Here is a 12702-nt window from a genome sequence, read left to right as displayed (position 1 = left end):
AAAGAACACAGACATTGGACAGAGGAAGACTGGAAAAAAGTGTTGTGGACGGATGAATCCAAGTTTGAGGTGTTTGGATGACAAAGAAGAAGGTTTGTGAGACGCAGAAGAAATGAGAAGATGCTGGAAGAATGCCTGACGCCATCTGTTATACATGGTGGAGGTCATGTGATGGTCTGGGGTTGGTGCTGGTAAGGTGGGAGATTTGTACAGGGTAAAAGGGATTGTGAATAAGGAAGGCTATCACTCTGCACCGCCATGCCATACCCAGTGGGCAGCGCTTGGTTGGAGCCAATTTCATCCTACAACAGGACAATGACCCTAAACACCTCCAAATTGTGCAAGAACTATTTCCAGCAGAAGCAGCAGCTGGTATTCTATCATAGGGAATGGAGTGGCCAGCGCAGTCACCAGATCACCACCCCATTGTGGGAGCAGCTGGACCGTATGGTACGCCAGAAGGGCCCATCCAACCAATCCAACTTGTGGGAGCTGCTTCTAGAAGGTTGGGGGGCAATTTCTCCAGCTTACCTCAACAGATTAATAGCTAGAATGCCAAAGGTGTGCAATGCTGGAATTGCTGCAAAAGGAGGATTCTGGGACGGAAGCAAAGTGTGATGGAAGAACAATGTTATTTCACATACAAATCAGTATTTCTAACCTTGTCAATGTCTTGTCTCTATTTTCTATTCATTTCACAACGTATTGTGGTGAAGAAGTGTGACTACATGGAAAACACTAAATTGTCTGGGTGACCCCAAACTTTTGAACGGTAGTGTGTGTATATATATAAAATACCCCTCCTAGATGTGAGGGAATAAAATCTTCTCAGTGATACTCTGTTCTGTACAAAGCTGAATGTGCTGACACCAACATCCCACACCCATCATCCCTGGGAATCCCATGTATTACCCAATACAAGGCCCGGGCATGCTCCTGATGAGGTGTCTGTATGACCTCCCTACAAGGCCCGGGCATGCTCCTGATGAGGTGTATGACCTCCCTACAAGGCCGGGCATGCTCCTGATGAGGTGTCTGTATGACCTCCCTACAAGGCCCGGGCATGCTCCTGATGAGGTGTATGACCTCCCTACAAGGCCCGGGCATGCTCCTGATGAGGTGGCTGTATGACCTCCCTACAAGGCCCGGGCATACTCCTGATGAGGTGTATGACCTCCCTACAAGGCCCAGGCATGCTCCTGATGAGGTGTCTGTATGACCCCCCTACAAGGCCCGGACATGCTCCTGATGAGGTGGCTGTATGACCTCCCTACAAGGCCCGGGCATGCTCCTGATGAGGTGTATGACCTCCCTACAAGGCCCGGGCATGCTCCTGATGAGGTGTATGACCTCCCTACAAGGCCCGGGCATGCTACTGATGAGGTGTCGGTATGATATCTCTACAAGGCCCGGGCATGCTCCTGATGAGGTGTCTGTATGACCTCCCTACAAGGCCCGGGCATGCTCCTGATGAGGTGTCTGTATGACCTCCCTACAAGGCCCGGGCATGCTCCTGATGAGGTGTATGACCTCCCTACAAGGCCCAGGCATTCTCCTGATGAGGTGTATGACCTCCCTACAAGGCCCGGGCATGCTCCTGATGAGGTGTATGACCTCCCTACAAGGCCCGGGCATGCTCCTGATGAGGGGGCTGTATGACCTCCCTACAAGGCCCGGGCATGCTCCTGATGAGGTGTATGATCTCCCTACAAGGCCCGGGCATGCTCCTGATGAGGTGTATGATCTCCCTACAAGGCCCAGGCATGCTCCTGATGCGGTGTCTGTATGACCTCCCTACAAGGCCCGGGCATGCTCCTGATGAGGTGTCTGTATGACCTCCCTACAAGGCCCGGGCATGCTCCTGATGAGGTGTCTGTATGACCTCCCTACAAGGCCCGGGCATGCTCCTGATGAGGCGTCTGTATGACCTCCCTACAAGGCCCGGGCATGCTCCTGATGAGGTGTATGCAAAAGGACGCTGGTTGACCTCAGGGAGATCAACCAAAACACCGCAGAGACACCATCACGTGTCTCAACGTCAGTGTATTCTAGAACATTGCCCCCTGGGAAATCGAATATGCAAAAGAACACTGCAGAGACACCATCACATGTCTCGACGTCAGTGAACTAGCCAGACCTTCCCTCCGGGAAGGAACAACCAAGCCAAAGCGTTCTCCAGTCAAGGAATCCACCTCAGCAAGGTATCCATCCACAGACAGCTGTTTCGGGGTTTTTGCCCCTCATCAGTGTGGAGTAGGTTTCTGGCTAGTGGGAGCAATGACTAGTATGTGCATGCAAAAGGACGCTGGTTGACCTCAGGGAGATCAACCAAAACACCGCAGAGACACCATCACGTGTCTCAACGTCAGTGTATTCTAGAACATTGCCCCCTGGGAAATCGAATATGCAAAAGAACACTGCAGAGACACCATCACATGTCTCGACGTCAGTGAACTAGCCAGACCTTCCCTCCGGGGGCAATGTTCTAGAATACACTGACGTTGAGACACATGATGGTGTCTCTGCGGTGTTTTGGTTGATCCAGCGTCCTTTTGCATGCACATACTAGTCATTGCTCCCACTAGCCAGAAACCTACTCCACACTGATGAAGGGCAAAAACCCCGAAACAGCTGTCTGTGGATGGATACCTTGCTGAGGTGGTTTCCTTGACTGGAGAACGCTTTGGCTTGGTTGTTCCTTCCCGGAGGGAAGGTCTGACTAGTTCACTGACGTCGAGACATGTGATGGTGTCTCTGCAGTGTTCTTTTGCATACCTGATGAGGTGTATGACCTCCCTACAAGGCCCGGGCATGCTCCTGATGAGGTGTCTGTATGACCTCCCTACAAGGCCTGGCCATGCTCCTGATGAGGTGTCTGTATGACCTCCCTACAAGGCCTGGGCATGCTCCTGATGAGGTGTCTGTATGACCTCCCTACAAGGCCCGGCCATGCTCCTGATGAGGAGTCTGTATGACCTCCCTACAAGGCCCGGGCATGCTCCTGATGAGGTGTCTGTATGACCTCCCTACAAGGCCCGGGCATGCTCCTAATGAGGTGGCTGTATGACCTCCCTACAAGGCCCGGCCATGCTCCTGATGAGGAGTCTGTATGACCTCCCTACAAGGCCCGGGCATGCTCCTGATGAGGTGGCTGTATGACCTACCTACAAGGCCCGGGCATGCTCCTGATGAGGTGTCTGTATGACCTCCTTACAAGGCCCGGGCATGCTCCTGATGAGGTGTCTGTATGACCTTCCTACAAGGCCCGGGCATGCTCCTGATGAGGTGTGTATATGACCTCCCTACAAGGCCCGGGCATGCTCCTGATGAGGTGTATGACCTCCCTACAAGGCCCGGGCATGCTCCTGATGAGGTGTCTGTATGACCTCCCTACAAGGCCCGGGCATGCTCCTAATGAGGTGTCTGTATGACCTCCCTACAAGGCCCGGCCATGCTCCTGATGAGGAGTCTGTATGACCTCCCTACAAGGCCCGGGCATGCTCCTGATGAGGTGTCTGTATGACCTCCCTACAAGGCCCGGGCATGCTCCTGATGAGGTGTCTGTATGACCCCCCTACAAGGCCCGGCCATGCTCCTGATGAGGTGTCTGTATGACCTCCCTACAAGGCCTGGGCATGCTCCTGATGAGGTGTCTGTATGACCTCCCTACAAGGCCCGGCCATGCTCCTGATGAGGAGTCTGTATGACCTCCCTACAAGGCCCGGGCATGCTCCTGATGAGGTGTCTGTATGACCTCCCTACAAGGCCCGGGCATGCTCCTAATGAGGTGGCTGTATGACCTCCCTACAAGGCCCGGCCATGCTCCTGATGAGGAGTCTGTATGACCTCCCTACAAGGCCCGGGCATGCTCCTGATGAGGTGGCTGTATGACCTCCCTACAAGGCCCGGGCATGCTCCTGATGAGGTGTCTGTATGACCTCCCTACAAGGCCCGGGCATGCTCCTGATGACGTGTATTTCCTCCCTACAAGGCCCGGGCATGCTCCTGATGCGGTGGCTGTATGACCTCCCTACAAGGCCCGGGTATGCTCCTGATGAGGTGGCTGTATGACCTCCCTACAATGGTCCGGATGCAGTGGCCGATGGTCGGGGAAATGGGCGGCCAATCCATAGCTTCACTGGCTCCATCTTGCAGGAACTGCTGACACTTTCCATGCACATGAGGTCTACCATTGTCCTGCATTAAAGTGACTCTGTACCCACAATCTAACCCCCCCAAACCACTTGTACCTTCAGATAGCTGCTTTTAATCCAAGATAAATACCAAGCGTCCTGCCCAGAGTTGGCCTGTGAGCACAACCCCCATCTGTGGTCGTCGGGCCCTCATACCGTCCTCTTGGAGCCGGTTTCTAACGGTTGGTTGCAGACACATGCACATTTGTGGCTGCTGGAGGTCATTCTGCAGTGCTCCTACTGGTCCTTCTCCACGTCTCCTGGTGTACTGGCCTGTCTCCTGGTGTACTGGCCTGTCTCCTGGTGTACTGGCCTGTCTCCTGGTAGCGTCTCCACCCTCTGGACACTACGCTGACAGACACAGCAAACCTTCTTACCACAGCTCACATTGATGTGCCTGGATGAGCTGCACTACCTGAGCCACTTGTGTGTGGCTCATGTTACCGTCTCATGTTACCTCGGTTATGGGTGAGAGCAATGATAAAATGCAAAAGTGACCAAAAAAATCCCCAAAACACAGCCAGAAGGGATGAAAAGGAAGAAATAGTGTGTGGTCCCCACTTGCAGAATCTCTCCCCTATAAGGGTGTCCTGCTATGTGCCGATCATTTCTACCTGGTAGTTGTTCCTAAATATACATACTGATATATGACGTGTGCCGTTGCTGTATGCTATGTAACTACATAGAGAGGTCCGACAGACGGACGGGCGGGGGGGGGGGGGGGGGCGCTGTAGAGCAGCTCTGAGCCACTCGCCTTATATCCTCCATCTCTTGTGCTTGACAGAACCCGGATATCGTCCTGGTCCACTACCTGAATGTGCCGGCCATCGAGGACTGCGGCAAGATCTGCGGCCCCATCCTCTGCTCCACCAGCAGTGACCGCAAGGAATGGATGAAGTGGAGCAAGGAGGAGCTGATCAGCCAACTAAAGCCTATGTGTAAGAGAGGTCGCCCCTATATGCAGGGGGATCAGTATATACAGGGGGATGTGTAAGAGAGGTCGCCCCTATATACAGGGGGATCAGTATATACAGGCGGATGTGTAAGAGAGGTCGCCACTATATGCAGGGGGATCAATATATGCAGGGGGATCAGTATATACAGGGGGATGTGTAAGAGAGGTCGCCCCTGTATGCAGGGGGATCAGTATATACAGGGGGATCAGTATATGCAGGGGGATCAGTATATACAGGGGGATGTGTAAGAGAGGTCGCCCCTATATGCAGGGGGATCAGTATATACAGGGGGATGTGTAAGAGAGGTCGCCCCTATATGCAGGGGGATCAGTATATACAGGGGGATGTGTAAGAGAGGTCGCCCCTATATGCAGGGGGATCAGTATATACAGGGGGATGTGTAAGAGAGGTCGCCCCTGTATGCAGGGGGATCAGTATATACAGGGGGATCAGTATATGCAGGGGGATCAGTATATACAGGGGGATGTGTAAGAGAGGTCGCCCCTATATGCAGGGGGATCAGTATATACAGGGGGATGTGTAAGAAAGGTCGCCCCTATATGCAGGGGGATCAGTATATACAGGGGGATCAGTATATGCAGGGGGATCAGTATATACAGGGGGATGTGTAAGAGAGGTCACCCCTATATACAGGGGGATCAGTATATACAGGGGGATCAGTATATACAGGGGGATGTGTAAGAGAGGTCGCCCCTATATACAGGGGGATCAGTATATGCAGGGGGATCAGTATATGCAGGGGGATCAGTATATGCAGGGGGATCAGTATATACAGGGGGATCAGTATATGCAGGGGGATCAGTATATGCAGGGGGATCAGTATATACAGGGGGATGTGTAAGAGAGGTCGCCCCTATATACAGGGGGATCAGTATATACAGGGGGATCAGTATATGCAGGGGGATCAGTATATACAGGGGGATGTGTAAGAGAGGTCGCCCCTATATACAGGGGGATCAGTATATACAGGGGGATCAGTATATGCAGGGGGATCAGTATATGCAGGGGGATCAGTATATACAGGGGGATCAGTATATGCAGGGGGATCAGTATATGCAGGGGGATCAGTATATACAGGGGGATGTGTAAGAGAGGTCGCCCCTATATACAGGGGGATCAGTATATACAGGGGGATCAGTATATGCAGGGGGATCAGTATATACAGGGGGATGTGTAAGAGAGGTCGCCCCTATATACAGGGGGATCAGTATATGCAGGGGGATCAGTATATACAGGGGGATGTGTAAGAGAGGTCGCCCCTATATACAGGGGGATCAGTATATACAGGGGGATCAGTATATACTGGGGGATCAGTATATGCAGGGGGATCAGTATATACAGAGGGATCAGTATATACAGGGGGATCAGTATATGCAGGGGGATCAGTATATACAGAGGGATCAGTATATACAGGGGGATCAGTATATGCAGGGGGATCACTATATACAGGGCGATCAGTATATCCAGGGCGATCAGTTTACACAGGAGGGATCAGTATATACAGGGGATCAGTATATACCGGGGGATGTGTAATACACAGGGGGATCAGTATATACAGGGGGATATGTAATACACAGGAGGGATCAGTATATACAGGGGGATCAGTATATACAGGGGGATCAGTATACACAGGGGGATCAGTATATACAGCGGAATCAATATATACAGCGGAATCAATATATACAGGGGATCACTATATACAGGGTGATCAGTATATACAGGGTGATGTGTAATATACAGGGGGATCAGTATATACAGGGGGATCAGTATATACAGGGGGATCAGTATATGCAGGGGGATCAGTATATACAGAGGGATCAGTATATGCAGGGGGATCACTATATACAGGGCGATCAGTATATCCAGGGCGATCAGTTTACACAGGAGGGATCAGTATATACAGGGGATCAGTATATACCGGGGGATGTGTAATACACAGGGGGATCAGTATATACAGGGGGATATGTAATACACAGGAGGGATCAGTATATACAGGGGGATCAGTATATACAGGGGGATCAGTATACACAGGGGGATCAGTATATACAGCGGAATCAATATATACAGCGGAATCAATATATACAGGGGATCACTATATACAGGGTGATCAGTATATACAGGGTGATGTGTAATATACAGGGGGATCAGTATATACAGGGGATCAGTATATACAGGGGGATCAGTATATACAGGGGTATCAGTATATATAGGGGGATGTGTAATACACAGGTGGGATCAGTATATACAGCGGAATCAGTATATACAGGGGATCACTATATTCAGGGGATCAGTATACACAGGAGGGATCAGTATATACAGGCGGATCAGTATATATAGTAGAATGTGTAATACGCAGGTGGGATCAGTATATACAGGGGGATCAGTATATACAGGGGGATCAGTATATACAGGGGGATCAGTATATGCAGGGGGATCAGTATATGCAGGGGGATCAGTATATACAGGGGGATGTGTAATACAGGGGGATCAGTATATACAGGGGGATCAGTATATACAGGGGGATGTGTAATACACAGGAGGGATCAGTATATACAGGGGGATCAGTATATACAGGGGGATCAGTATATACAGGGGGATCAGTATATACAGGGGGATGTGTAATACACAGGGGGGATCAGTATATACAGGGGGATCAGTATATAAAGGGGGATGTGTAATACAGGGGGATGTGTAATACACAGGAGGGATCAGTATATACAGGGGGATCAGTATACACAAGGGGATCAGTATACACAGGGGGATCAGTATATACAGCGGAATCAGTATATACAGGGTGATGTGTAATACACAGGGGGGATCAGTATATACAGGGGGATGTGTAAGAGAGGTGGCCCCTATATGCAGGGGGATCAGTATATACAGGGGGATGTGTAAGAGAGGTCACCCCTATATACAGGGGGATCAGTATATACAGGGGGATCAGTATATGCAGGGGGATCAGTATATGCAGGGGGATCAGTATATGCAGGGGGATCAGTATATGCAGGGGGATAAGTATATACAGGGGGATCAGTTTACACAGGAGGGATCAGTATATGCAGGGGGATGTGTAATACACAGGGGGATCAGTATATACAGGGGGATGTGTAATACACAGGGGGATCAGTATATACAGGGGGATGTGTAATACACAGGGGGATCAATATATACAGGGGGATATGTAATACACAGGAGGGATCAGTATATACAGGGGGATCAGTATATACAGCGGAATCAATATATACAGCGGAATCAATATATACAGGGGATCACTATATACAGGGTGATCAGTATATACAGGGTGATGTGTAATACACAGGGGGATCAGTATATATAGGGGGATGTGTAATACACAGGTGGGATCAGTATATACAGCGGAATCAGTATATACAGGGGATCACTATATACAGGGGATCAGTATACACAGGGGGATGAGTATACACAGGAGGGATCAGTATATACAGGCGGATCAGTATATATAGTGGAATGTGTAATACGCAGGTGGGATCAGTATATACAGGGGGATGTGTAATACAGGGGGATCAGTATATGCAGGGGGATCAGTATATACAGGGGGATGTGTAATACACGGGGATCAGTATATACAGGGGGATGTGTAATACAGGGGGATGTGTAATACACAGGAGGGATCAGTATATACAGGGGGATCAGTATATACAGGGGGATCAGTATATACAGAGGGATGTGTAATACACAGGGGGGATCAGTATATATAGGGGGATGTGTAATACAGGGGGATGTGTAATACACAGGAGGGATCAGTATATACAGGGGGATCAGTATATACAGGGGGATCAGTATACACAGGGGGATCAGTATACACAGGGAAATCAGTATATACAGCGGAATCAGGATATACAGGGTGATGTGTAATACACAGGTGGGATCAGTATATACAGCGGAATCAGTATATACAGGGGATCACTATATACAGGGGGATCAGTATATACAGGGGGATCAGTATATACAGGGGGATCAGTATATACAGGAGGATCAGTATATGCAGGGGGATCAGTATATGCAGGGGGATCAGTATATACAGGGGGATGTGTAAGAGAGGTCTCCCCTATATACAGGGGGATCAGTATATGCAGGGGGATCAGTATATACAGGGGGATCAGTATATGCAGGGGGATCAGTATATGTAGGGGGATCAGTATATGCAGGGGGATCAGTATATGCAGGGGGATCAGTATATGCAGGGGGATCAGTATATGTAGGGGGATCAGTATATACAGGGGGATCAGTATATACAGGGGGATCAGTATATACAGGGGGATCAGTATATACAGAGGGATCAGTATATATAGGGGATGTGTAATACGCAGGTAGAATCAGTATATACAGCGGAATCAGTATATACAGGGGATCACTATATACAGGGGGATCAGTATATACAGGGGATCACTATATACAGGGGGATCAGTATATACAGGGGGATGTGTAATACACAGGAGGCATCAGTATATACTGAGGGATGTGTAATACACAGGAGGGATCAGTATATACAGGGGGTTCTGTAATACACAGGTGGGATCAGTATATACAGGGGGATCAGTATATACAGGGGGATCAGTATATACAGAGGGATCAGTATATATAGGGGATGTGTAATACGCAGGTGGAATCAGTATATACAGCGGAATCAGTATATACAGGGGGATCAGTATATACAGGGGGATGTGTAATACACAGGAGGGATCAGTATATACAGGGGGATCAGTATATACAGGGGGATCAGTATATACAGGGGGATGTGTAATACACAGGTGGGATCAGTATATACAGGGGTATCAGTATATACAGGGGGATCAGTATATACAGGGGATCACTATATACAGAGGGATCAGTATATACAGGGGATCACTATATACAGGGGGATCAGTATATACAGGGGGATGTGTAATACACAGGAGGCATCAGTATATACTGAGGGATGTGTAATACACAGGAGGGATCAGTATATACAGGGGGTTCTGTAATACACAGGTGGGATCAGTATATACAGGGATATCAGTATATAAAGGGTGTCAGGAGGTGATCACTGTAATAATGTTACAGGTGATGCTATATATTTGGGTTGTACCTCGGTACCCTGGGCTCAGGCTCCGCCAATTTGTCTTTGTCTCTGCAGTTCATGGCATTAAGTGGTCGTGCAGTAACGGGAACGGCACCAGTGAATTCTCCATTGAGCAGCTGGTGCAGCAGACATTGGAGACCCACCAGGCCAAGCCTCCGCCCCGTACCCACACCTGCCTGTGCTCCACCAACCTGGGTGAGTCCTGCTGGCTGTACAGTGCCCCCTGGGGGTCGGCCACATCATTACATCTTACAAGTCTCTGATTCTGGTTTTTGTTGTTTCCCTCAGGCTCCGCTGGCAGCGTCCCCCATAAGTGCACCAGCACCAAGCACCGAATCATCTCTCCTAAAGTGGAGCCCCGCCTGTGCCCATTCCCGGCCCTCACGGAGGTCCAGAACATCTCCTCATCCTCAGCCGAGCCCGACCAGGGAAAGGAGCGGAGGCTGGGCCAAAAGGGAAGCAAGACGTCTTCAGGGAGTGACCCCGGCTCCTCACATTCCTTCTCAGACCTTCCAGACACCACCCAGACCTCCCCACCACTCACACTCACCAACGGCTTCTATGGAGACCGCGAGCTGGCCGGAGTCACCATCACAACCACGCCCGGTGTACCAGGGATCAGCGCCGTTCTGGTGATGACTGGCATTGCAGAGAAACCTTTAACACTGACCCCCAGCCAACACCTTATGCCAGGGGACACTGCCAGCCAGGCCACCACAGTCCCGGTGGGCATCTCCTTGCTACCTTCTCCGGTGGAGGGACTCCTGCTCTCGTCCTCACACAGCTTGGAGGTAGCAATGGAATCTACCCCCGGGGGGGGCAGCAGTGGGGCATTTGACCCCGACTCCTTCCTTAATAGCCCTAAGGAAGGACAGACTTACGGAGGGGCGGCCAAGACAGATGAGTTCAAGACCGAGTTGTCTGACGGAGGGATGGTAGACCTGGGCTGTCAGGTGGGAGGCTACATAGAAGAAGACAAGCTGACGCCGAGCGTGAAGGATGAGTTGGCCAACGTGGAGAAGACGAGAATGGAGGAGGAGGAAACGGTGAAGGAGGAGGCCAGCCACCGAGGCGGCTCGGAGGTGGAGATGGAGGACACCAGGGAAGGGCAGGTCAGCTCCAGTGATGAGGTGAACGGTGATGTGGTCTCCTCAAGAGAGACTCAGGAGGAGGCCGAGCCCCCAGGCAGCCATATGAGCGACCTGTACTCCATCATCCAGAATGACCTGAGCTCATCGTCCGGGGCCTCCAGCGTCCACATGGAGCTCTCCGCTGAAAACTTTAATATCTCCTTCGACAGTCAGTTTCCGGATCTCATCTCTGACCTGATGACTGAGGAGGCCGCCCCTGGAGGCTACGAACAGTTCGGAGAACCCCAGACCACGTCTTCACCGGTCCAGACCATGTACGGACAAGCACAGCAAGATCTGATGCAGCCGGTGAACGGAAGCGCGTCCACCATTGCAGACGCCTTCCCCGAGCCGGGGGACGGGGCCACAGCACTTGTCGGGATCACAGACTTCTCTCCGGAATGGTCCTACCCAGAGGTAAGGGGTTCAGCCCAGAGATGGCACTGTAAGGCTGCGGGATATCCACTCGTCACCTCTGTGATCAGGCACTTGGTGTCGGCCTCAGTGATGTCATTGATGAAATCGCAGGGATTCCTGGATATTCAGTACTCCAGTGAGAAAAAAAATCTTTCAAATCAACAGGTTTTAGACAGCTAAATATATTGTAAGTTTATTTCTATTTAAAACTCTACAGTCTTCCAGTACTTATCAGCTGCTGTATGTCCTGCATGAAGTGGTGTATTCTCTCCAATCTGACACAGTGCTCTCTGCCGCCACCTCTGTCCATGTCAGGAACTGTCCAGAGCAGCAGCAAATCCCCAAAGAAAACCTCTCCTGCTCTGGACAGTTCCTGACATGGACAGAGGTGGCAACAAAGAGCACTGTGTCTGGAGAGAATACACCACTTCCTGCAGGACATACAGCAGCTGATAAGTACTGGAAGACTGGAGATTCTTAAGTAGAAGTATATTACACATTTGTATAACTTTCTGACCACCGTTTATATGAAATATTTTTTCCCCTCTGTACCCCTTTAAGATGGTTTCATGTATTTCTGTTGGGTGCAGTACTGCTGTCACACCTGCAGAGGGGGCTATAGTACAGTCCTGGATTCTTGTCCTGTGTGCTGCGTCATGTGACGGGAGGGTATTGTGCTCATCCTCCTAGGTTGTATTAGGTGGATAGAGAGAGAGGTGGGGATGGGGTCAGTATTATTTATATACAGGGCTGCAGCTGGTGATGGACAGGAGAAGCTGTGGGAGGCCCCTGGGGCTGCGCCATCTTCTTGGAGGGACATCAAGCAGAAGCCTGGCCCTGCTCCCCCAGGACAGTGACAAATAGGGAGAGGTCCCTGCCCCAGA

The 12702-nt window shown here is 50.6% G+C and overlaps 1 protein-coding gene across 3 annotated transcripts in view; it reads left to right on the top strand.

Annotated features, from left to right (window-relative positions):
- The window catches only part of CAMTA2 (calmodulin binding transcription activator 2), an 85941-nt gene that overhangs the window by 19980 nt on the left and 53259 nt on the right, over window positions 1–12702 (top strand). For all 3 annotated transcript variants that reach the window (XM_069949778.1, XM_069949774.1, XM_069949785.1), the window contains exons 7-9: window positions 4978–5131; window positions 10326–10466; window positions 10560–11818. In XM_069949778.1, the coding sequence (XP_069805879.1) occupies window positions 4978–5131; window positions 10326–10466; window positions 10560–11818 (1554 nt within the window). The remainder of the gene's footprint in view (window positions 1–4977; window positions 5132–10325; window positions 10467–10559; window positions 11819–12702) is intronic.

The sequence above is a fragment of the Dendropsophus ebraccatus genome, chromosome 1 (assembly GCF_027789765.1).
Source record: "Dendropsophus ebraccatus isolate aDenEbr1 chromosome 1, aDenEbr1.pat, whole genome shotgun sequence".
Classification (NCBI taxonomy): Eukaryota; Metazoa; Chordata; class Amphibia; order Anura; family Hylidae; genus Dendropsophus; species Dendropsophus ebraccatus.
Note: the sequence above shows the minus strand (reverse complement) of the source record. Positions and strands in the feature narration are given on the sequence as shown.